General features: G+C 43.3%; 2 protein-coding genes across 5 annotated transcripts in view; one reads left to right on the top strand and one right to left on the bottom strand.

Moving 5' to 3' along the window:
• LOC135705514 (uncharacterized) overlaps nucleotides 1–7,527 on the top strand; it is an 83,895-nt gene extending 76,368 nt beyond the window's left edge. For 2 of the 3 annotated variants that reach the window (XM_065227285.1, XM_065227284.1), the window contains exons 2-4: nucleotides 5,017–5,099; nucleotides 5,168–6,757; nucleotides 6,828–7,527. In XM_065227285.1, the coding sequence (XP_065083357.1) occupies nucleotides 5,489–6,757; nucleotides 6,828–7,382 (1,824 nt within the window). In that variant the 5' untranslated portion in view covers nucleotides 5,017–5,099; nucleotides 5,168–5,488 and the 3' untranslated portion in view covers nucleotides 7,383–7,527. The remainder of the gene's footprint in view (nucleotides 1–5,016; nucleotides 5,100–5,167; nucleotides 6,758–6,827) is intronic. The other variant, XM_065227287.1, reaches the window with a different exon arrangement.
• A 10,164-nt stretch (nucleotides 7,528–17,691) lies between these two features.
• Nucleotides 17,692–25,212, bottom strand: part of LOC135705515 (eukaryotic translation initiation factor 4B-like) — a 30,895-nt gene continuing 23,374 nt past the window's right edge. For both annotated transcript variants that reach the window (XM_065227289.1, XM_065227288.1), the window contains exons 4-5: nucleotides 19,523–19,721; nucleotides 17,692–19,461 (exon numbers count right to left, since the gene is read on the bottom strand). In XM_065227289.1, the coding sequence (XP_065083361.1) occupies nucleotides 19,405–19,461; nucleotides 19,523–19,721 (256 nt within the window). In that variant the 3' untranslated portion in view covers nucleotides 17,692–19,404. The remainder of the gene's footprint in view (nucleotides 19,462–19,522; nucleotides 19,722–25,212) is intronic.

Raw genomic sequence — 25,212 nt, 5'->3', positions numbered from 1 at the left:
CAGTCCTATATGGATTTTTGTCAATTTTAAGATAACAACGTTAGCTACCAATCGATAATCTACTGTCATAATGCGTGATAAAATTATGGACTTTGGGAAAAATGTGACAGCAACATGAAGGCAGTTTGCCCCTTTAAGCAAAGTGATCGCATATCAGTCCCATCGAAGAAATTCAATCGTCCAGAAATGGGACTGATATGGGATTATAGGCAGTATAGGTATATATTAGGGTGCCACGAAAAAAAAAAGTTGCTACCGACCACACACAAAATGTTTATTGCTTCGAAAAAAGACCCATTTCTATGCAAAATTTGAGCTCAATCGGACATGATTTGGGGTGACGCAAAATCATATTACATCTGGAGAATCTCCCATAGTTTGATCAAATTTATTTGGCAGCAAACAAAATCGTTTCCGAAATTTAAGATGAAAAAAATTAAATTTTGACGATTTAGCGCTACCCCAAATCATGTCCGATTGAGGCCAAATTTTGCACATGGTCTTTTTTCGAGGCAATGATCATTTTGTATATGGTCGGATTGAATAATTCGATGGTAACTTTTTCCCATACATTTCATTGGCACCCTAATATACACACATATACTTCGAATCATGCGAAACGTAGGCAAAATTTCCCCGACGATCGTTTACTCTCTGCCACGGAAGCGAGCTTTTAAAAATGGCGGATTTGCTGATTCGAAGCGGCGTCGTTTTAAGTCGGTGGAAATTTCCATTCACTCGGCTCGGTTCCAGTAAGGTATTTGTGTCATTTGGCAAACTGCGCACCACCGTGGCTGTTTTTGTCGTATTCAGCTTAATTTCGTGATCAGCTTTTTATGGGTCCTGTGGCATCCATCCTTCTCTTGGGGCTACTGCCCTTGAAGCGATCCCCCCTCCCCACCGCCTCTCGCACATTGCAGTAGCTAATGGATGCCTCTGGGGTTTTTCGGCGACAGTGACTGTGGAATTTAGCGAATTCGACTCAGATTAAAATTTTAAATTTAAGGCTATGGGAATCAAAGCTAAGTTTCAAAATTTCAATGGGATACTTAGCGCATCTGCCGAATGAATGATGATGATATACCCCTACTGGTTAACCTTGCTTCCAATCTCGTTCGATTATCATTTTGAACGCATTAAGGATGGGTTGATCAGCGGACCACACTAGTGTACGATTAATCAGAGATTTATGAGAGCTTGTTATAAAACAAAATACATTTATACATGGGCCAGAACATGGGCGTCTACTTGGGGGCACACCCCGGTTATGCATTCTGGATTATTATTCCACAATTATTAACATACCGGAATTTACGTATTCTCGTCAATCTAAGGCTGTGTAGCATTTGGTGAATTTTCACTTAAATTTGACACTTCGAAAATTAATCATACTGTTCGAAAATCCTTGTTGTTGACCGTCCGGCTTTTGAGGATGTATGTGTGTATTCCCTCTTACCCCCACTGGCCGGAAGTGTTGTTATGAAAGAACTCTCTCTACAATGTCGCATTTAAGGTCATTGTAGACAGCTTTAGTCCGGGAGTTAGAAGGTGGTAGCCCTATTGCAGATCTAGCAACCCATTTCGGATTGTCTGTAGAGTCACGCCCATTCCGAAGTTACTTTCACTTGCAATGTATGTATTACCCCTATCAATTGGATATTAGTATAATACACACACACACACTTCCAGTTTCAAAATGTTCTTTTGAATCCTGGCTAAATACGTGCCGTTTACTATTTTTTGTATTGTAAAAAAGTATTTGGACAGAGCTCACCATACTAATTTGACCCTCCAATCCATGGGTTCCGTAGTTTGGTTCTTCTCTACGCTTTGCATCTCATTTCGTGATTCACCGGAATGAGCTGTAACAAGCCTGATTTCGATTGTAGTTGCTCATACACATCCTCCTTAGCACTTAATGGATCCTGCTCTTCCGGTCATTATAACACACTTTCGCGTATATGACTTTACCAGCTACCGAACACACGGTATGGTGGTAACATGCGACATTATTGGAAACTTTTACTTAAATTCAACGACCCTAAGGGAAAATTCTCACCGAAGCAAAAACGTGACAGCCAAATCGAAAATCAATCACTCTCGAGCAGAGCCTACTGCGATCTCCATCCGATTTTTGAAAAGGTGTTTGTCAAAATTGATTCCTGGTCGGTCAGAAATATGTAAGTATGGTACAATAGCAGGTTTATTTTTTTCTTTGATTTTGATTTCCGTACTGAGTACCAATGCTGCCGACGACGATCAGAAAATCCCGGCGGCGTCGACTGGGGTGAGATGCAATCACGCTTCCCAAGTAACATTTCAAGTTTTATCGAGGTTTTATAGCATTCTACAAGTCTAAATAATGGTCTAAAGAACCTTCATAAAACCCAAATTGTTACTTGGGTTACCACTACATCACCGACGCCGCTAGCAGGTTTATTTGAAAAAGTTCCATCTGTCCAATTTAAGTGAAACTCCACCAAGTAAGGTCATGCTGGAAGCGGCTTTGTTCACTTACCGATCAGGTTGCAAAATTTATTGAGTTCCCTTGGATATAGAGTATGGGGCTGTGTCATTTCGCCGAAGGACGTTTCGCCGAATTTGAATCATGAATCAATATACAATTAAATTTAATTTGGAACGCATTTAAAGTAATACACTGATTGTTTAAACATTTCCGAAACACGAAAGAAAGAAGCATTACATTTGAATAATTTGCTAGGTTGAAAAAATCGAACCTTCTTAATCTTTTTTCGAGACTGATTTCAAAATTTACTGAGCTTTGAGAAAAGTTCATAACCGTACAAAAAGGTTTGCTCTTCGGCGAAATGACCCATTCGGTGGAATGACCTTCGGCGAAATGTCCCGCTCCCACTTATACTTACGCAATTGCCAAACAGTACACTAATGCAAATATGGGTCAGGCTTAAAAAGTTCTCAATTAACAACTATGGAGGCACATCTAGAATATTTGAAAACCGGCGTAAAGTCCAAGCAGCGATGTAATAAAACACCAAAATAGAAGGAAGTCTTGTTCATCTGAATAAATTTGTCGAAGACGGAAATCTTTTATTTAGCCCATATATTAGGTAAGGACAAACAATTCAAAATGAATGTCACACAAGCGCTTCCTGGTGAGTGAATTCTGAACTAAACTCTTTGAAAAAGTTTGCCAAAGTCTTCTATCAAGTCAAGATGTTAAGTTTGGTCAAACAATTCAAAGTGCATGCCACAATAGCGAAATAAATTCTTCACCTTAGGATAGGTATTGTTCGTTTGAACAGGTTTGAACAACTTTGTAGAAGACGGAAATCCAGTGGCGTCGCGTAACCTCACTTTTTACCTGTTCAACGACTTTGAAAACGTTATTTAGGGTCATGCTTACATTTAAATCAGTTTCAAAAGGCACAGGACCTTCTAGTTTCACTGATTTGTATCCATTGGAAGTCATGCCTTTTAATTTTTTTAGGTTTTGAGAGTTGTTGAACAGGTAGATTGAGGTTAGGGCGACGCCACTGCGGAAATCTACTATCTAGTCCATATGTTAGTTTAGGGTAAACAATGAAAAGTTAATTTCACACTAGCGCCGCCTAGTGAGTAAATGCTGAGCTGAACTCTTTACCATAAAATAGGTCCTGTCCATTTGAATAACTTTTCCGAAGACAGGAACTTTCTATCCGGTCAAGAAGTAATGTTAGGGCAAACAATTCAAAATGAATATCACACTGGCGCTGCCTGATGTGTGAACTCCGAACTAAACTCTTTACCTTAGGATTGGTCTTGACCATCTGAACAACTTTACTGAAGATCGATACCTTTCGGTCATTATCAGTAACTCGTAGGTATCTACATCTTTTCCAAATTAATTCCTCTCCGAGTAGGCAATAAGCCAGCAAGAAAAACACCCACTATGCACTGCCCCTGCCTACGTCATTGTGCAAACTGTAACCTCGTTTACGGTGCACGGAAACAAGACAAAGGTAGAAATTTATTCCATTCTCAGAACTGTATATCAGGCTGGCATTTGCAGATAAGAATGGTATTAAATCTAAACTCCTCCACCACCACTATCAACTAGCGCTATGATAAGCGGCGAATCAATACTGAGAAGTCACTGATGGGCGATGGCTCGGGTTTTTCCATCACATGCTTGGATACTGGTGGAACGCTTCTTCGAACAGCGAACCATGAAATGCGTTGAAAGAAAATCAACCATTTTGTTCGTTAGTTGATAAATTTTACACACTAAAATAAATATATCATAGACGCGATTAAATAGGCCTACAGAGAAAACAAATCACATCTAGCTGATCTAATTATAGGTCAATTGTGTAGCGAGTAAATGGTACCGATGTGCGCATTGACGTCTGTAAAATAGAATTTAATTACGATGTGCAAATAATGACGTGCAAGACAACGAGCCTAATGAGCTCCATCACTGAACGCGATTACCGACAAGCTCCACCCTTTTCACAAAACAGAAAGTCGGCTCCTCCTGTGTCATGCAAGCAATGTAAAATAAAGCCAACTCACAGTGACGAAGCACTTTTCGGAAACTTTTCGCGATTCGCAAAAAGCAAACCATAAGAGTGACGCAGCAAACTTCTCTTGCGGTTTAGGCATCTCGTGATCGTTTTTTTTTAATGAGCGGCATCACGCATGCGCGACAGCGAACACGTTTTCAGTGAGTGCAACTTTGGATTGACTTTCAACTGACTGTTGGGGGTATTTCTTGGAATGAACATGAACAAGAAAGCAATTCTCAGAAGCCCGGTTGACGATACGTTCAGTAGTGATTGGCATACCTATCTGTTTTTTTTTTTTTTCGTCAAAATCATTGAGGATCACAACGTCAACCCTATACGGACCAATCGAATAAATCCCATCCTCTATTATTGATTCCATAGGATCCACTTTGTCAATCCAGGTCATGAAATCTAGACTTCAGCGAGATTCCGTTACAAATATTTTAAAACCCAACTAACCAGCATGTTTCTCTCTCATCTCTATTTTCAGGTTGGGGGGCCAAAACTCTCAGCTCATTGATTGGTGAAGCTTAAGCTTTTAAAATTTCTATAAAACTCAACGGAGAACACATTGTAAGTAGCCCCTAGGCCATTAATACTATTGAGCCCCGATCTAATTCGGCCTTTCTACTCCCATCTAGTCTGTATCAAAATGGCACAGACAGCCGGAAACGAAAGCGAATGTCGCACATGGCGAGAACCCCAGGTTTACAACGACATACAACAATCACCAGTATCAGCAGCAGCAGCAGCAGCAGCAGCAACAGCAGCAGCACCAGTACCAGCAGCTAGACAACTTCGAACAATCAGAAATCCAGCCGATCAGCAACTACAACTGCAGCTGGACGAGTCCGACCTGGAATCGGCAGCCGTACAGGTCGCAACAGACTACTTCAACGCACCCGACGATCAGTGGTGTGTTCGGAGAGGTTGGGTGCAAACCGACGCTGAAGGTAGAGAATATGTCACCGTCTCCTCCGCCTCTCCGGTGGTCATCCTGCAGTATGTTCATGGTCGCTCCAGAAGCCTGGCCGGATGGCATCAACAACATAAGCGATACAACAGGTGAACAACTCAATACACCTAGACCGGAAGACGTCTGCGGATTTGAGAATGGAAGTTTCGGAGGGTTTGTACCATCCGACAACAACCCCAGCAATGTTATTAGTAAGAACAACATCAACAGCAGCAGCAGCATCATCATGATGAACGAAGAGGATCACAGTAACAGTAACAACAGCAGCAGCATGTACGGTAGCAAGAAGGAACAACTATTCGATTTTAAGACCAGTCCGATGACCCCACCATCACTAACTTTGGACGAAGCATTCTTTACGGCACCGTTAAACTCCTCATGGCAGTTCGAACCCTGCCCGGAGGAGACAATGCTTAGTCCCGAGATTAGCTACTTGACGCCACACCAGAGTCCTGGTGTCGCGTCCCCCGGCAGCAGTTCGGGCGCTGCGGAATACCGCGAAGCAGATGAATTTGAAACTTGTGTCGATTTCAGTAAAATCATATTCACCCCCAACACCGACGCGGTTGAGGGCAGCACCGCGCTGTCCGACGAAATCGAACAACTTTCGGAATCATACTACTACAAAGCGAACAACCTTGTCTCCGTCAACAATTACACCAACGACGGAGATAGTTCCTTATCGCCCAGCTTCCTGAAGGTACTTCAGGAACAATCACCTACTGCCTGCGACGAAACACCACTATCAGTCGCCGCGAATGGTACCGTGTTTGAAACACACCCTTCTATTGCTACCATACTCCAAAGTGATGCTGACAACGATGATGAAGATGATAGTGAGCTGGAGAAGCCAGTAAAAGATGCATCGGAGACAATTGCTTGGACGCAAGAAGCACTGCAGAATGTCTCCAGTAAAGATGATACTCTAGAATTAAAAACGCAAACTCAACTAGAACACAACTACTATACGATTAAGCTACCACTTGATGGGGACACCCAAGGTCACAATCTAACAACACGTAATACGGTGAAGGAACCTTTGAAACCTAGAGAGACAACACCAAGCGTTAAACGGCAGCTCTTCGAGAGAATGGCGCCATGGCCCAAGCTAAAACTCAACACGTCAACCGAGGCCGATACCATCGCCACCCCACACCTAAACGGCATCCTCAACACCCCAGACATTACGAACCAAGTGTTCGAACTCGAAGCAGATGCCAGATTCGACCTTCTCACCTACATCGATTCGAACTTCGTAAGTCTGCCGCCTCTTTAGAAACATCCCTTAGAATCAAACTAACCTCGATACTTCCTCCAATCCACAGGACTACGATGATATCGTGCCAACCTCCCCGGTCGAGGAGAAACCCAAGATTCTGGCTCCAGCTGAACCCGCTCCACCATCACGGTCCATCTGTGCCACCACACTGAGCGATCTATTCAACCCGGCCAAGCGCAAGCTGCCGATGATTACGATCGACAACATTGACGAGCTGACTGCATCGACTAATGCCAAGAAATCGCGCTACGCAACCTCGTCGACAGCCTCGTCGCTCTGCGGAGACAATGCCTCGGATACGTCATCGACTCCGCACGCCCAAAAGCGTCGTGGTCGACCTCCAAAGCAGGATAGTACTATACGGGACCGGTCCGAATACCAGCACCTGAACGAAGATGACCTACGCTATCGGGAGCAACGGGACAAGAACAACGAGGCATCCCGGCGGTCACGGCTCAACAGGCGGGACCGCGAACTACGGCTGGAGCATGAGGCAGATGAACTGAAGCGGCAGTACGAGGAGCTGAAGGGCGAAGAGCGCACTCTGATTCAGGACTGTGGTCGATGGCGCAAGGCAGTCATGCGGTTGGCGCTGTTGTAAAATAAATGTCTCTCTGGAGTAAAACATAATTTGTATAATTTTACGCCTGGCGAGAAAGAATGTTATATTTTTTATCAGTAACATAATTACAATTATAAATGCAAAAAAAAATTAAAAAAAAATTAAATAATTAATGAAAAAAAAATTTGATGGATAACTTAGAGAAGAACAACAAAAAGATTATAGCATATATAAGGCAAACTTTATAAGAGATGCACTAGCCTGCGGCTAAAATCTCTGTAATAAAGTACAAAAAACACTTTAAATTACAATAAAGATACAAAAACTACAATTTTATCGTATTTTGACAGAAAAGCCAGAATCCTTCATGTATCGTTCAACAGAAATTAAAACATCTACATTCTGATTAACCTATCTGGTTACTGAATATAATTATTTAAAGATTGCAGGTAATCCCCGGGAAGAGCCAACTGCAGTTTCCCGATTCCCGGATAGCTAAAAAAGGCAGGGAAACGGAAACACTACTCGTCCCGGTCCTGAGCCTAGTGCTGGCGATGGGGTCCTCCAAGCTGCCTATCTTATTAGTAACGGCAATCCTCGCTCTGACGAATCTTCAATTCCTAGGCCTGCGCCCCTAGCAAGTAATGCTGTACCTGCTTCTTTGAACTTCCTGATGCTCCTCTCGCCGAGTACCAACTAGCCTTCAGCGACGGTTCCTATGATGTTTAAATTCTCCACGGGATGTGGTCCGGATGGCATTCCATCGTTTGTTCTTAAATGCTGCGCGGATACACTTGCTACGGCCCTAGCAAAGAGTATTCAACCCATCTTTGGCTACTGGTGTATTCCCGAACGTATGTTTTCCTAGTTTTCAAGAAAGACTGCAAGCGGATTGTTTCGAACTGGAATAGCAGCGTTGAGCGCCACGGATTTATGCCTAACCGTTCGACAATTAATTTTACTTGCTTCACTTCGTTCGTGATCTGCCAAATAGAAAATGGTCAACAAGTAGGCGCAATTTACACAGACTTTGATAAAATGATACATCAAATCGCAGCAGCTAAATTCGGCAAACTGGGAATGAACAATAACTTGCTTTCCTGGCTTCGATCCTACCTAACCGGTTGAAGTATGTCCGTCAAAATTGGAGACCACGTTTCGCCCTCCGTCCAGACCGGTTTGGTCTGGTGTTCCCCAAAGAAGTCGCTGTATATGCACGATGTCAATTTCATCTTAAAATGCCTAAAACTCTCGTATGTCGATGACCTGAAGCTTTACTAAACGATTAAGCAACCACAAGACGCGCTTTTTCTGCAACAACAACTGGAAGCCTTTGCTGAATGGTGTCATATTAATCGAATGTCGCTGTGCTTGGTCACAAGCACTCACACTTTCATTTTGGCCATGATTTGGGAGGCGTGAATCTACAACGCGAGTCGACAGTCAAGGACTTGGGGATCCTGGTGGATACAATATTTACCTTCAAGGATCACGTGTCTAAAGCCTCATCGCAACTAGGATTATTATTTCGTTTTGCAAAAAAGTAGGACATCTACTGCCTAGAAGCGTTGTATTGCTCAATTGTGCGCCCTATCTTGGAGTATTCATCCTTATTACCAGAGTGAAATTCATCGCATTGAAAATTCATCTGCCGGCACCGGTGGTGTATTGGTAAACGTGACTGCTTTCTCACCCCAATGGGTCTGGGTTCAAACCCAGCCGAGGTCGGTGGGATTTTTCTGAGGCATAAAAATCTCTGGTCACGTCTTCCTTCGGAAGGGAAGTAAAGCCGTTGGTCCCGGCCCATCTGTGTTTGAATGGGTGCGATATCCTACGCAGGTGTGGAAACTGCCTTCCTTGCACATTCGATTGCCGTCCGTCGGTGATTGGCACTAAATTGCGGATCAGAGACCGACATTAAATAAAGGAAAATTCATCTGGTTCGCGTCATCGTCATCTCAGCAGGAGCAGAAGAGATGATAGCCGTTGTTTGCGAATAAACCTGAAGTTACTGGAAGCGAAAAACAACGTGGCAAAAACATGCTTTGTTGGCGATCTTCTGCAAAGAAAAATTGACAGTTCTACGCTTCTTAATCTTTTGGACATCCACGCACGTCGTCACAATCTTCAGTCGTATACGTTTATCGCCATCCCTTCGGCAAGAACTAACTATGGCTTTCACGAACCTTTGCCCAATTAATAAATTCAATTCCCTTCAAATTGCCTTGGAAATCTCAGAGCTTCCCTCAGTTCGAGTTCACTATCGTTGGATTGCTCGTGGAAAGTAATTCAAGATCCCTACGGTAGTGACCACTTGCCAATCAAAATTTCTATTACCAATGGTTCATCGTCCACCCACTCGGTTGATATCGCGTACGATCTCACGAAAAACATCGACTGGCTAAAATTTGCGTCTGCGGTTCTCGGTGGTACTGATTCGGTTGAGATACTCCCTCCGCTGGATGAGTACTCCTTTTTATCGCGAATTATCGTTGACTGCGCTCTTCAAGCACAGACAAAACACGTTCCGGGTGTTTCCGTTCGCAAACGACCTCCCACTCCGTGGTGGGATAAGGATTGCACCGACGCACAGCGAGAAGTCCGCCGCGTTTAAACGCTTCCGCAAACACGGTAAGGTCGGGGATTTCAAGCGGTACACCGACCTCGAGAAAACTTTTAAGGGTTTGATTAAAGCCAAAAAACGCGGTTACTGGCGTCGGTTCGTCGATGATTTGTCACGAGAGACTTCCATGAGAACACTCTGGACTGCCGGCAGGAGAATGCGAAACGCGTCATCACCGGTCAACGAAGACAAGGAGTACTAAGACAATTGGATATTCAGCTTCGCGCGGAAAGTTTGCCCGGATTCGGCCCCGAACCAACGTTCGTGATCGTCCGTCGTGTAGTAACGAAATAGATTCCCCGCTTTCGATCAAGGAATGTAACAACCAGGAATGGATAGAATCAAGTTCAACTTGCTTAAAAATCTCCCAGACGTCGCGAAGAGACGCTTGTTGAACTTATTCAATCAATTTCTGGAGCACAACATTGTGCCGGATGACTGGAGGCAGGTAAGAGTTATCGCCATTCGAAAACCCGGTAAACCCGCGTCGGATTATAACTCGTACCGTCCCATCGCGATGCTGTCCTGTATACGGAAATTGTTGGAGAACATGATCCTTTTTCGTCTAGACAAATGAGTCGAGTCGAATGGTTTACTTTCAGACACGCAATTTGGATTTCGGAGAGGCAAAGGAACGAGCGACTGTCTTGCATTGCTTTCAACTGAAATTCAACTGGCCTATGCGCAAAAACAGCAAATGGGTTCAGTTTTCTTGGACATTAAGGGGGCTTTTGATTCGATTTGCATCGATGTCCTTTCGGATAAACTCCACGATAGTGCGCTTTCACCAATTATGAACAACTATTTGAGCAACTTGTTGTCTGAGAAATATATGAGCTTTTCTCATGGAAACTCGACAAGTTCACCAATTAGTTACATGCACGCATATTCTGGTCAACTCAAAATTGAGTCGAATGTACTCATCTCAGCGGCAAGTATGGCTACTCAAAATTGAGTAGCCTTATGTTGACTCACTTTTGAGTAAACTACGTTCTCACGTAGACTGAGTCAAATCCACTCGCCGGTATTTTCAGTTGCGGGGAGGGTGTTTGTTTTGATTTTCATTCAAGGAAATGGAAATTGCCTGCTCCGGATTCATTCTACTGGAGCAAAAAACGGTTAACACCGTTTCCCTAAGCAATTCGTACTTACCTGAAGGCATTTCAGCCGGTTTTGAGTAACATTTTCTAGGAGGTTTCCTCCGACATGACTGGCATTTTTTCCAAGTCCAGGATTTTGCTGACTGAGTGGCTTTTACTCAGTTTGACATTTCTCGTTTACTCAATTTTTGACAACTCGATACATCGGACGAAAGTGAGTACGATCGACTCACCTGGTGAGTTAGCAGAAGTTAGCGTGTGGGTCTCCCCCAGGGCTCATGTTTAAGCTCCCTTCTTTATATTTTTTATTTAAAAGACATTGATGGTTGTCTTGATGAAAATTGCTCGCTAAGGCAGCTTGCAGATGACGGCGTTGTGTCCGTTATAGGGCCAAGTGCACCGAACCTGCTAGGACCATTGCAAGATAGCTTAGACAATTTGTCTACTTGGGCTATGAAGCTGGGTATCGAATTTTCTCCGAAGAAAACTGAGTTGGTTGTTTTTTCTAGGAAGTATCAACCTGCACAGTTACAGCTTCAATTAAAGGGTAGAACAATCACTCAAAGTATATCTTTCAAGTATTTAGGTGTCTGGTTCGATTCCAAATGCACATGGGGAAAACATATTGCGTATCTGAAACAAAAATGCCAGCAAATGATTAATTTTCTTCGTACATTTACCGGAACTTGGTTGGGAGCACACCCGGAAGATCTGATAAGGTTGTGCCGAACAACCATCCAACCAGCAAAAACACACATCCTTAAGCTGCAACGGATCCAATACCGTTGCCTTCGTATTGCGCTAGGCTGTATGCACTCGACTCATACGATGAACCTCGAAGTACTCGCGGGTGTTCTCCCACTGACAGATCGTTTCGCTGAGCTATCTATCCTTTCTAGCTCATCCGTTGTGAAGTAATGAATCCTTTGGTAATAGAACACTTTGAGAAGCTGCTCGACCGAAATCCTCAAACAAGATTCATGAGTTTGTACTATGAGTACATGACGCTGGAGGTTGGCCCTTCTTCATTAATCTCCAATCGTGACTACTTTCAAGCCTTCTATAGTACCTCTGTAAATTTTAATCTGACCATGATGCAAGAAATCCATGGAATACCAGATCACCATCGGTCGATGGTTGTTCCCTCAATTTTTGCAATCAAGTACCACCATGTAAGTAACGATATAAGATTTTTCACAGATGGGTCAACCATAAATGCTTCCACTGGATTTGGTGTATTTAATCAATTTCATAGCACCTCCTATAAACTGCAGAAATCATGGCCAACGTGAAAGACTTCCATCCTGGGTGGCTGCTCGCTTTTGCCTTGACCTGGGCCCAGGACAGATTCCTATCGACATGCTTAATTTCCTTATTGAGGCTCCGCCGCCATAAGCCCCTGGGTCTGCCTCTGCTGCGATGTCCTGCCGAATTCCAATCCAGCGCTTGCTTGCAGATTTCGTTTCCGCCCCGTCGGCCGCCCCAGTTCCACTTTCGCTCTCGAATTTCAGTTGCTATCGGCTTCTGATGACATCGACGATGAAGCTCGGCATTCGAATTCGAGATCCAGTTGTGAGGCCACCAGGCACGAATTATATACCGAAGGCATCGGTTGATGAAGACCTGCAGCTTTTGAGTGTTCTTCGCTGATACACACCACGTCGCGCTGGCGTATAACAACACAGATTTCACGTTCGAGTTGAAAATTCGGATTTTGGTGCGTTGACTTATCTGCTTGGATCTCCATACGTTTCGTAAACTCGCAAAGGCAGTCCTAGCCTTCTTGATTCGTGCACCTATGTCGCTCTTGGTCCCGCCGTCCGACGCTATTTGGCTGCCAAGATATTGGAAACTTTCGACATTCTCCACTGCTTGCCCGCTACCGTAAAGTTGGAAGGGTTGCCCGTGTTGATATCCAACGATTTGGTCTTGTTGACGTTGATGGTGAGACCCGCCGCAGAGTTGCGTTCGGCTAGGTCATTGAGCTTACTCTGCATATCAGAGCGCCGTTGTGCTAGTAGAGCAACATCATCAGCCAAATCGAAGTCGTTGAGATGCTCCATGGTGATAGGCTGGCAAAGCAGCCCACGGTTCGGTACACGGTCAATTGCACTTACCATGATCTCGTCGATTACGATGAGAAACAGTAGCGGTGATAGTATACATCCTTGTCTCACACCAGCGACTACCCGGATAGGGTCGGAAAAGGCTCCGTTATGCAGAACTCTGCACGTGAAAGCCTCATACTGCGCTTCGATGAGGTTGACGATTTTATCCGGAACTCCCTTGGGTCTCAGGGCGCCCCACAGATTCTCGTGATTGAGACGGTCGAAAGCTTTTTCGTAGTCAATGAATACCAAATAAAGGGACTCTTGGAATTCATTGACCTGCTCCAGGATGATGCGGAGCGTGACAATATGGTCCACACAAGATCTTCCGGCACGAAATCCTGCCTGCTGCCGTCGGAGAGTCGCGTCGATCTTCTCCTGTATCCGATTCAGGATAACTTTGCACAGAACTTCGAGAACAATACACAGTAACATGATGCCTCGCCAATTGTCGCACACAGTCAGATCCCCCTTATTTGGGACCTTCACTAAGATGCCCTGCATCCAGTCGGCCGGAAAAGTTGCGGTGTCCCAGATATTACAGAATAGTTGATGCAACATTTGTGTGGATAGCATGGGGTCAGCTTTGAGCATCTCTGCTGATATGCGATCGACCCCTGGAGCCTTGTTGGATTTCATGCTTCGGATAGCTGCTTCAATCTCCTGCAGTGATGGGGCCTCGGAATTGACGCGAGTGATGCGCCGCACCCTAGGCGGATCATGCCGAGATGTTGATGGCTGGTTGGCCGTCGAAACTTGAAGAAGTTGTTCGAAGTGCTCAAACCAGCGTTTCAGCTGGTCAGTGGGGTCGGTAAGCAATTGTCCAGTCGTGTCCTTAAATGGCATCCTCGGGTTCATCCTTGCTCCACTCAGGCGTCGTGAGATATCGTAGAGGAGGCGTATATCGCCAGTGTTTGCGGCTTTCTCCCCTTCGTCGGCCAGGGAGTTCACCCACGCTCGCTTGTCATGCGTGCAAGAGCGCTTGACTTCCTTCTCTAGAGCCGAGTACCGTTGACGGGCTTCGTTCTTGGCTCCCGCTCTATCGCGGCTTTTGCTTCTCTACGCTCCTCAATCTTCCGCCGTATTTCATCTGTGATCCACTCTTTCCTCTGGGTGCGGTTCCAATTTGGGTCCTGCTTAGCCTCCCAAAATTTGAACTACTTTAGTAAGAAACTGACTTGGCACAAACCATTTCAAGTTGCTATGGGAATTACTATGAGAAAACTTATATTTTTGTTCATATCTATCAAACAATTCACCACATCACTATGCTTTTAAAAATGATAGCAGTGATTGTAGCAAATTTTCTCAGCTACAACTTTGTTGAAAACTACTTTTCAATCAAATGTAAGGAACAAACGTTATAAATGATCCAAGTCACTGATGTCTTATGATTATGCTCATTCAACTGTTCAGCAGGCAACATTGGTGTTTCTGGTCTGAAGAATAGAGCACAAATATCATGGCTACTATGTCACACTGCAGAATACAGTGTTGCCCACAGAACAGCTGCTTGATCATGCCATAAGATTATCAATCTCTTAAACAATTATTAATAATATATTTTCGAAAAAACAAAATGGAAAATGGGTAGAAGACAATGGACAAAAAGTTTGGTTATAGAAATTTTCGAAAAAACAAAATGGAAAATGGGTAGAAGACAATTAACAAAAAGTTTGGTTTTCCCATAGTAATTTCCGTACAAACTTCGAATATTTTGTGCCAAGTCAGTTTCTTACCAAATGAGTTTAAATTTTGGGAGGCTAATCAGCACCTGATTTGAAACCGTTTGAGCACTGTAGAGCGAAAATTTCAAATTTTGCATCAGTCTAATGGCCATCCATTGTTCTTCTACGCTGCCACCTTCTGGAACGTCCGCAGCTCGAGTCTCAGTTTCTTCAACAAAAGACCTTTAACCGCTGGATCTTCAAGTCGGCGTGTGTCGAACCGCCGCCCGAGTCTCTCCTCCCGTCGCTGGATCCGCGCCATGCGTAGGCGGATTTCGCCGATTAGAAGGTGATGGTCAGACGCGATGTCGGCGCTGCGTTTATTCCGGACCTCAAGAAGGCTCCGTCTCCATTTTTGGCTGATGCAGATGTGGTCGATCTGATTTTCGGTATGTCCATCACGGGAAACCCACGTGACTTTGTGCACTGGCCGATGGAGGAAGAGCGAGCCCCGATCACCATGTCGTTATTGCCACAAAATTCTGCAAACAGCTCACCGTTCTCGCTCATTTCGCCGAGACCATGGCGTCCCATGACACGCTCATAGTCCGTGTTGTCGGAGCCGATCTTCGCATTGAAGTCGCCAGTTTAGATCTTGATGTCACCCTATGGAACCTTATCCACGACGGCATTCAGTTGACTGTAAAAATTCTCCTTGTCCTGTAGCTCGGCAGCATCGGTTGGCGTATAACATTGGATTATGGTAAGGTTACGAACCCGTGTTCTAAATCTGGCAACGATTATCCTCTCATTAACAGGCTCCCACTTGATGAGCGCAGCACTTGCCTGGACGCTAAGTAGGAGACCAACTCCACGATGGCGGGGAGCGTTTTCACCTCGGATACCAGAGTATAGTAGTACCTGTCCCGACGGCAGTTTGTGTTCTCCAAAGTTTGGCCAACGAACTTCACTCAGTCTCAGGATTTCTAGCTTCATGCGTCGCGCCTCGTTGGCGAGTTGTGCCAGTTTACCCTGCTGGGCTAACGTCAATACATTCCATGATCCAATTCGTGTCCGTTGTTTTGCGCTAAAAGTCGTTGCCGTTAAATCAGTTCAATGTCTTTCTCTGATGGTTTATGTAACAATTGTAAAGGTTTCAGAGACAGTAGATGGTTGGCCTAAGGTCTCCAGCGAATTGCCTCACCAATTGCCTCACTACCTTCTGACCATGGTTTCATTTTTACGGTTAGTCTAAGCTCATTGAAGCACTTCTCGTATTTCCTGCCTGAAATACGATTTAAACTGAGTGCTTTATCCAACTGCTCCTATACTATCACCTTAGCTTGGGTCCCATGTCATTGCTCAATTCCGGGTAATGAGAAAGCGGACTCGCTGGCTAAGGTGGGCGCTATGGAAGGCGATATTTTTGAACGACAAATTGCCTTCAACGAATTTTTCTCCATTGCTCGTCAGCAAGTCCTCATCAGTTGGCAACAAAAATGGAATGATGGTGATTTGGGAAGATGGTTATATTCTATTCTCCCACATGTGTCGAACAAACCATGGTTCAAAGGGTTGGACATGAGCCGTGACTTTATAAGCGTTATGTCAACGCTTTTGTCCAATCACTGTTCGTTAGCCTCGCACTTCAATCGAATTGGGCTCTCAGGCAGCAATTTATGTGCGTGTGGCAGTGGTTATCATGATATCGAGCATGTTGTTTGGTCATGTATCCTACATCGTGTTGTCAGATCTGAGTTACCCATATCCCTCAGGGCCCGAGGAAAACAACCCGAGATACCCGTTAGAGATGTCTTGGCTAGCCGAGATTTCGACTATCTGAATTTAGATCTGAGGATTTAGTCGTTTGTGTCATCTTGTGTTCTTCCAAGTTGTTAGCTGCCCATCGGTGTACCCCCATGTTTGTCTTTTTCATCAGTATGTCGCTTAGTTCGAGATCAAGAGCACATTGCTCTCCAAACCTTATGTTCTCAATCCCTACCCTGCCTTCCAATTGTTACAATTTTTACCCCTAACCTCGAGATAGCCGCGAGTAATCGGCCCCCGGCTTTACTAACGTTAGTTTTAAGTAATTTTGTTATCTAAACAATGAATATCGGCTCCGCAAAGCTACAGCAAATAAGCCTGGAAAAATAAACGCATTATGTAAAAAAAATATGTATCAGAGCTATGTAAAAGTTATTCTCAGAACTTATTAAGAATATTCCAGGGCGTCGCGTAACCTCACATTTAATCTGTGCACCAACTTTAATTCAAATCGATTGCAAAATGCAATCGTGCAACATTTTCATTACATTCAGTAATAGGTACTGCGGTGGAAACAAATGTTAGCTATCTACGCATCGTACTCCATGAAAAACTAACAAAATTAACATGGGTGAAGCGCATCGTTTTCGATGCGATATTACCAAACATTTGTTTACTGTTTCGAAAACAAGTAAACGATTGTGGACACTTACCTTAACAGGTGATTTAATAGAGCAATGATGCTTGTCCTGTTACTGTCTATCACATGACCATTGTTGAACGGCATGGCGAAAATGTCCTCCCTACATTGATTTTTGACAGCTACAGCAACACCGAGAGGATAACTCCCAAAAATGTGCGTCTTCGAACTATAATATAAAAATAATTCTTAACATCAGGACCCATGGCTATGTCAACCTATGCCAATGGAATATGTTACTATACCTGATTATTTAAGTGATACAAATAACGGTTAATGGCCAGCTTGGGATCCCTTACTGAGTCTTTGCGGTACGTCAAGCCGACCAGTGCAGTGCAAGGGAGTGTGATATCAGCACACGTCAAACAGTAGACTGACAGCGCTTCTTTCCTTAGTTATGTTGTATTCTGAATTTGCTTTTCAGTATTTTCCTGCGGTTGTCTATATGTACGTGTAATTGTAAATTAAATAATTCCATTCTGCGCCGTCCAAAACGGAAAATCAGCATCAATATAATTAAAAAGCAGCAGACATTACAACAAGGGGTGTGGGTGTGGTTCAACACTATTTCACCCACATGTTCCTTAAACAAGTAAATTAACTATTTTCATTTTTTTCTCCTTGATTATCTATGAGCGCACAAACACGTCTTGCTTCTGTGTATAAAGAAACGCAGCGCAGTTTTTGATGTGTATGTGTGTGTGTGTAGGTATTGTATTGTTTGTAAGAGTCGTTAAAGATATTCTCCTTGGCTATACCTGACCCTATTAATAGCGCGTTTCTAACTTCAGCGTATAATTGTTTTATAACTAAGCAATTTCATCCCCACTAATGATGGTTCGCAGCAGCTTATTGCGGGTTTAAACTCAAAAGAGAAAAATACGCATATATAAATGTTATACATTCCTATATAGAAAAACAATATTTCAAACAAACAGGAAAATCGTTACCGAAAAGAAATAAACATATCATCAGCACATATTGGAATCATTTCTTCACACCTTTTTCCGTTTTTCATTTATGATCAACACACTCTTTTCTATGTATAATAGTCACACGCATTGTATTCTAGGTTACACCGAGACGCACACACCGAAGGAAATCAACGAACAAAACTAATAAAAAAAAAATTGAAGTCGAAGGTCAAAGTCATTGCGGGATCGCGGGACGCCCACGGCAGACGCTCAAAAGTGGCTTTTACATCGTATTGTTTTAAAGTTTATATATTAATCATACTTTCGTAGTGAACGAGTATTGGGTTATCATATTGCTCGCTTCCGTGCTGCTGTAATGTGTGTAAAATTGTCTTATCAAAATGTGAATGCTGTCTAAACTCCTTTTCGTTTCTCTCCTTCCTTCGTCAACGACTTTTTAGCACATGCCTACAGATAATGCGTGCAAAGAATCAAACTCCGATTATAGCTTCTTTTTCTTAAAAAAAAAAAGTCTATACATTCACCACATTCATACAAACATCATCAACACCGGCTTGCATCATCATACTACTACTTCTTAACACCGCGAAGATAGTCGAATAGTACATTTTACACATCGAATAGAATATTTTACAGACTTTGATCTACCCCCACGGGCCCACCCATGTGTAATAATTGCCCACTGCCCGTCTCCGTCCTCCGCGGATTCGGTATGCTGAAATTGACCGGGCGATGAAAATGCTCCAATCGATCGACCTAAAGCTCCTTCCCATTGCCAAGCACTTTCATCGCCCTGCCAACTTCTAACTAACGGCAGCATTGTCTTAAAAGAGTCCTAAGCACTATATCAATCCTATATCAACGACCACCAAATTGTATATGTGTGTGTGTGTGTATGTGTATGAGTGTGTTAAACCAGCAATCAATGCGGCGTCTCCGTCTCTTGTGTCTTCTGTCTATTATTGTTTTGATATTTTCTCCTCCTGTAAAGAATTTCCGTTCCAATCGAAAAATGGTTCTACTCCAGTGTCGCTTTCCCGAGAGTTGTATAGAATACTAGTAGTTGTTCTCGTCCTGTTTATGAATTTTAACCGCGCTGGGCTGGCTTTCTTCGGCCTTCGGGCCGGATGAGTTGATTGGAACGCACGCTCACACCTGAATCTAGTCATCGACTTCATCGGCCGACAATCCCTCGAAGGTGTTTTTCATTGATAGGTTCTGTTGAGAGGGAGACATTACGCTCGAGTTCACAGGAGCATGGGGAGAGAGGGATACTTACAGGTCCAGTTGTTTCCTGGAGTTTTGGCATTCGCTCCTCGATCGGCTTCTGCTCACGATCCCGATCCCGGACCTCGACCTGCCGCTCGTTGTCTCGCCGGTCGCGATCTTCCCGCGGTACGTCACGGGCGGGACCACCACGGGTGATCTCCCGATCGCGGTCTCCCCGGTAGCCACGATCGCGATCGCGATCGCCTGGTCTATGTGGAGAAACAAGAACGGACGGTTACTACATGCTGGCGATATAAGGACATGGATTTCCGGAGTCACAGAACTATTGGAGATTCAAATAGCACTCTCTTAACCCATTAACGCCCAGTGATGTATTTATAGATCAGAAGCCTCTAGCGCCTAGTGATCTATTAATAGATTGGGGGCTGTTCATTAACTACGTATACAGTTTTTTGGGATTCTTGACCCCCTCCCTCCCTCCGCGTAGACAATTTGTATGTGCCGCGTTTTCGTAACTTTTCGTAATCTGTGTTAGATAGAAGGATGCGGTCTTCTGCAATATTTATTGGATTACAACCCTAAAATTAATTTTTTAATTCAGAATTCTCTCCGTAGGCAGCTCTAGCGATCATGTAATATTTGTGTACATGCAATATCTCATGGTCCAGGCTATATACACAGTTACTGTTAGCTGCCATGTTGTTCAGGAGGTCAGTACCTTCTGAATTGTGGACAGTTTAGTTCGGAATTACCTCGCTAGATGGAACTTGTGTTCTTATACATTTCGTGTACATGCAGAGTCGACATCTCGAGATCCTTACTAGATACAAAGTTGTTGTTTTCTGCCATGTTGTTCATGAACCTAAGAACTTTTAATTTATGGACATCGTATTTTGGAATTCTCTCGCTAGGTGACGCTAGTGTTCTTATGAATTTCATGTCCATGCAGAGTCGCCTCTTGAGATCCTTAGTAGATACAAAATTACTGTTTTCTGCCATGTAGTTCATGAAGCTAAGACCTTTGGAATTGTGGACAACTTAGCTTGAAGTTCTCTCGCTAGGTGCCGCTAGTGTTCTTATACATTTCGTGTACATGCAGAGTCGACACTCGAGTTCCTTACTAGATACAAAGTTGCTGTATTCTACAAAGTTGTTCATGAAGCTAAGACCTTCTGAATTGTGGACAGTTTAGTTCGGAATTGCCTCGCTAGATGGAACTTGTGTTCTTATACATTTCGTGTACATGCAGAGTCGACTCTCGAGATCCTTACTAGATACAAACTTGCTGTATTCTTCAAAGTTGTTCATGAAGCTAAGACCTTTTGAATTGTGAACAGCTTAGCTTGGAATTCTCTCTCTAGATGACGCTAGTGTTCTTATACATTTCGTGTACATGCAGAGTCGCCTCTCGCGATCCTTACTAGATACAAAGTTGCTGTATTCTGCAAAGTTGTTCATGAAGCTAAGACCTTTGGAATTGTGAACAACTTAGCTTGAAGTTTTCTCGCTAGGTGACGCTAGTGTTCTTATACATTTCGTGTACATGCAGAGTCGACACTCGAGATCCTTACTAGATACAAATTTGCTGTATTCTACAAAGTTGTTCATGAAGCTAAAACCTTTAGAATTGTGAACAACTTAGCTTGGAATTCTCTCTCTAGATGACACTAGTGTTCTTATACATTTCGTGTACATGCAGAGTCGCCTCTCGAGATCCTTACTTAATTCAAAATTGCTGTTTTCTGCCATGTTGTTTATGAAGCTAAGACGCTACCCCATCATTCCACGGAACTCCTTGTAAGTATCTGCAAATTTGCTTAAGTTAATGGGATTATTTTGAAGCTATCTGATTCGTCCTTGAAGTACTCGGAACTTCGCTGAATATCATGAAACTATCTAAAAATATCTAAATTTATTAGAAGTTCTCTGGAATTTCTTGAAGATATCACTGCTTGCTAAAAGTTCCCGCATTTTTTTAATTAATGGAAATTCGTTGATTTCCTCTAATCAATTTAGCAAAATTTTCGTGTTTTTTAAGTTCTTGAAATCTCCACACGTTTTCCGGATGTTCATAGAATTTTTATCACGTTCCAGAAATTCTCTCGGAACTTTGCTGAAGTTTCCGGAAATTCCATGAGTTTCTCGCAACTTCTTTAAGGTTTCTACAATTTCCTTGAAATTATTTGAACTGCCCTTTGATTCTCTAATCTGTATTGATGTTTTCGAAGCTTCCCTCAAGCTCTCAATTCTATTGAAGATCTCGGTTCTGCTGCTTGGAAATAAATGGAATTCTCGTAAACATCTTTAAATTTCCCTGAAATTCTCTGTTCTTCTGTGAAGTTTCTGAAATATGTTTAGCTTGGACTTACTCAAATTAAGTTCTTTTTTTTTAAACTTTATGAAGTGAGAAATTAAGTAAATGTTAAACTTCAACATTCAATGGATTTGATTGTAAAGCTGTTTCTTTAAAACTGATTGCCATGTCTTAGAAACGATTGGGTAAATTGCTGTTGTTTTTGATCCACAAAAAAAAGCATATTTTTCAAGCATTTAAAAAAATGACATTTTTATTATAAACCTGGAATTTATCCGTTAAAGTACGGGAAAAACCTGGAAGACTCATGTAATTTTATTTAGAAAAATGAATAGACATCCTGTAGATAGAGAAAGACGATTAAACGCCACAAAGCAAAAAATGATCAATCTTGAAATAAATTCACGCTGAAAAAAGTGACTGATTGAAAGAAAAAAGTGACTTTAGTGACTTGGTCTTAACAAAAAGAGACTTTTTAGTGACTGGCTTGAAAAAAGTGACCAACACTAAAAAGTGACTCGCTACCAACTTCGAATGACTGGATCGGCTGTTAAATAGAGTGACATTTGTTCAGCCCTATCGTTGACGTAACCGGAATCCTACGACCCGCTTGTGACGGCGCTAGAGAATCTTCCGAGGCAGGATATGACATACGAGCTGATGAAGTCACGATTAATCAACGAAGAGTCGAAGCGGAGCGATCGGATGCTGAATTCATAGTCTACTGCGTTTGCCGGAGACAAACTGAAGAAGTTCGAAGACCAACAGGAAGACTGGTGCTTGGAGCTTGACTCTGGATCGAGTGATCACCTAGTGAATACGACGAACTTCTTCAAGTCTTTGAGCTCATTGGACCAACCAGTTGTTATCAAATGTTACTAAAGATGGACAGTCCCTAGTAGCTAAGCACGCTGGGATGATTTCTGGAAGATTCATATTGATTAAGATATTCATTTTTTGGTGACTTCAATCTGCCAGGCGTTTCGTGGAGTCCATCTCATAGCGGATTCCTGTACCCATATCCTGATAGCTCTACATTTCACGCAGGAGCTATTAGCCTTCTCGACAACTACAGCGCAGTGACGCTTTCTCAAATTAACCATGTACCTAGTTAACGAAAATGGTCGTAGTTTGGAACTCTGCTTCGTGAGCACACAGGACAGGGCTCCATCAATTTCCTCGGCTCCTTGTGCACTAACTAAGCTAGTTCCACAAACTCGTGCGTGATTTCGACGACTATCCTGCTACGGTTTCTTATGACTTCCGTAAAGCTGACCACCGTAGCATCATAGATGTATTGTCTAGCATGGTATGGGAGAACATCCTTGATCCAGATGACGTTGAGGCTGCAGCGCAAACCTTTTCACATGTCTTGGCATATGTCATTGACAGACACGTCCCGAAAAGAACTCACCACCCTCCCTGGCAGACGAGAGAGCTACGTAGGTTGTAGTCAATCAAGAGAGCAGCATTGAGAAGATTTACGAAGTATCGCATGCTTCCTCTGAAAGTACATTATGTGAGGCTGAATCACATGTACCAGCGAGTCAGTCGTGAATGCTTTTCAAGTTTCCAACGAGACATCCAGCGCAAACTTAAGGTACACCCGAAATTCTTTTGGAACTACGTGAACGAGCAACGCAGGGAATCCGGCCTCCCATCGTCTATGGAATTCAACGGAGAAGTTGCTGCCACTGTTCAGGATATATGCCACCTTTTTTCCGAAAAGTTTGCCAGTGTATTCACTAATGAGATACTAACTGACGACCATATTAACCTGGCTGCCAGGAACGTTCCAGTAAACGATCAAACGCCGGGTGCAATTGATGTTAATGCAGAAATGATTTCTAAGACCGCGACTCTGCTCAAGTCATCCTTCAATCCTGGACCTGATGGAGTTCCATCTGTATTTTTGAAGAGACATATTGCTAGCTTGTTAATTCCGCTTCTTCGCCTCTTCCGAATGTCTCTCTCAGGTGGCATATTTCCATCTTGCTGGAAGGAAACGAGCTGTGGATAACTATCGAGGAATTACATCGTTAAGTGCCGTTTCGAAGCTATTCGAGCTAGTTTATTTGTTTATTTGTTATGGTTGCATCAACAGACTAGAAATAGTCCCAATGATGTGTAGAGCTTAGTGTAGTGATTATGGAACCGTTGCTGTCCCATTGCAAGCAGTATTTGAGTGCTGATTGACATGTGTTAACTGTCGGCCGCTCTACACCACCAATCTGCTGTGTCTCACATCGTATGTAACCGAAAGCATGTCGGATCGGATTCAAACGGACGTTATTTATTCAGACCTATCCGCAGCATTCGACAAGTTGAACCATGCTATTGCGATTGCTAAACTCGGCATGCTCGGTGTATGCGGTAATCTTCTGAGTTGGTTTCGATCATATCTTACCAGTCGGCAACTAAAGGTTGCCATAGGAGATTGCAGATCAGCTAGCTTCATCGCCACATCAGGTATACCTCAGGGAAGCCACATGGGACCGTTAATTTTTATACTGTACTTCAACGACGTGCATCTGGTCATCGAAGCTCCTCGGTTATCATATGCAGATGACCTCAAAATCTTCCTACGAATCTGCTCCATTGCTGACTGTCACTTTCTTCAACGTCAACTGAATGTATTCGCTAGTTGGTGCAGGTTAAACAGAATGGTAGTGAACCCAGCCGAATGCTCCGCTATTACGTTCTCAACCAAAAACAACAACCGATAATATATAGCTATGACCTGCTTGGCACGACAATCGAACGCGTGAATCAGGTGAAAGACTTGGGTGTGATCTTGGATTCGCAGCTTTCATTCAAGCAACACATTGCATATGTTGTTGATAAGGCGTCAAGAACTTTAGGGTTCATTTTTAGGATAGCTAAAAACTTCACTGATATCTACTGTCTAAAATCTCTCTATTGTTCGCTTTTTCGATCGACGCTTGAGTATTGTTCAGCGGTTTGGAACCCAAAATACAACAACGGTGCCGAGAGAATTGAATCTGTTCAACATCACTTTCTTCGTTTTGCGTTGCGTAGATTGCCTTGGAATGATCAGTTTCGATTACCCAGTTACGAAAGCCGTTGTCAACTTATCGACCTAGAACTTCTCCGGACTAGAAGAGACACAAGCAGAGCCCTAACCGTGGCCGATATCCTGCAAGGAAGGACAGATTGCGAGGCTATCCTGAAGCAAATTGACCTGAATGTTCAACCCCGACCGCTTCGTAATAACCTTATGCTAAGACTGCCTCTACGTCGCACAAATTATGGAGCGTACGGTGCGATTTGCGGACTGCAGAGAACATTCAACAGAGTTGCATCTGTTTTCGACTTTCATCTCTCCCGTGATGCGCTTCGTCGAAAGTTTTCTTCTGTCTAACCTGTGGCCATCACAGTGAAAAGTTGGACTTCTGTAATGCCTG

This window comes from Ochlerotatus camptorhynchus, unplaced genomic scaffold (genome assembly GCF_037179485.1).
Source record: "Ochlerotatus camptorhynchus isolate MF236.1 unplaced genomic scaffold, CSIRO-AGI_Acam_v1.1 ptg000268l, whole genome shotgun sequence".
Taxonomy (NCBI): Eukaryota; Metazoa; Arthropoda; class Insecta; order Diptera; family Culicidae; genus Ochlerotatus; species Ochlerotatus camptorhynchus.
This window is presented reverse-complemented; position numbering and strand designations above follow the sequence as displayed.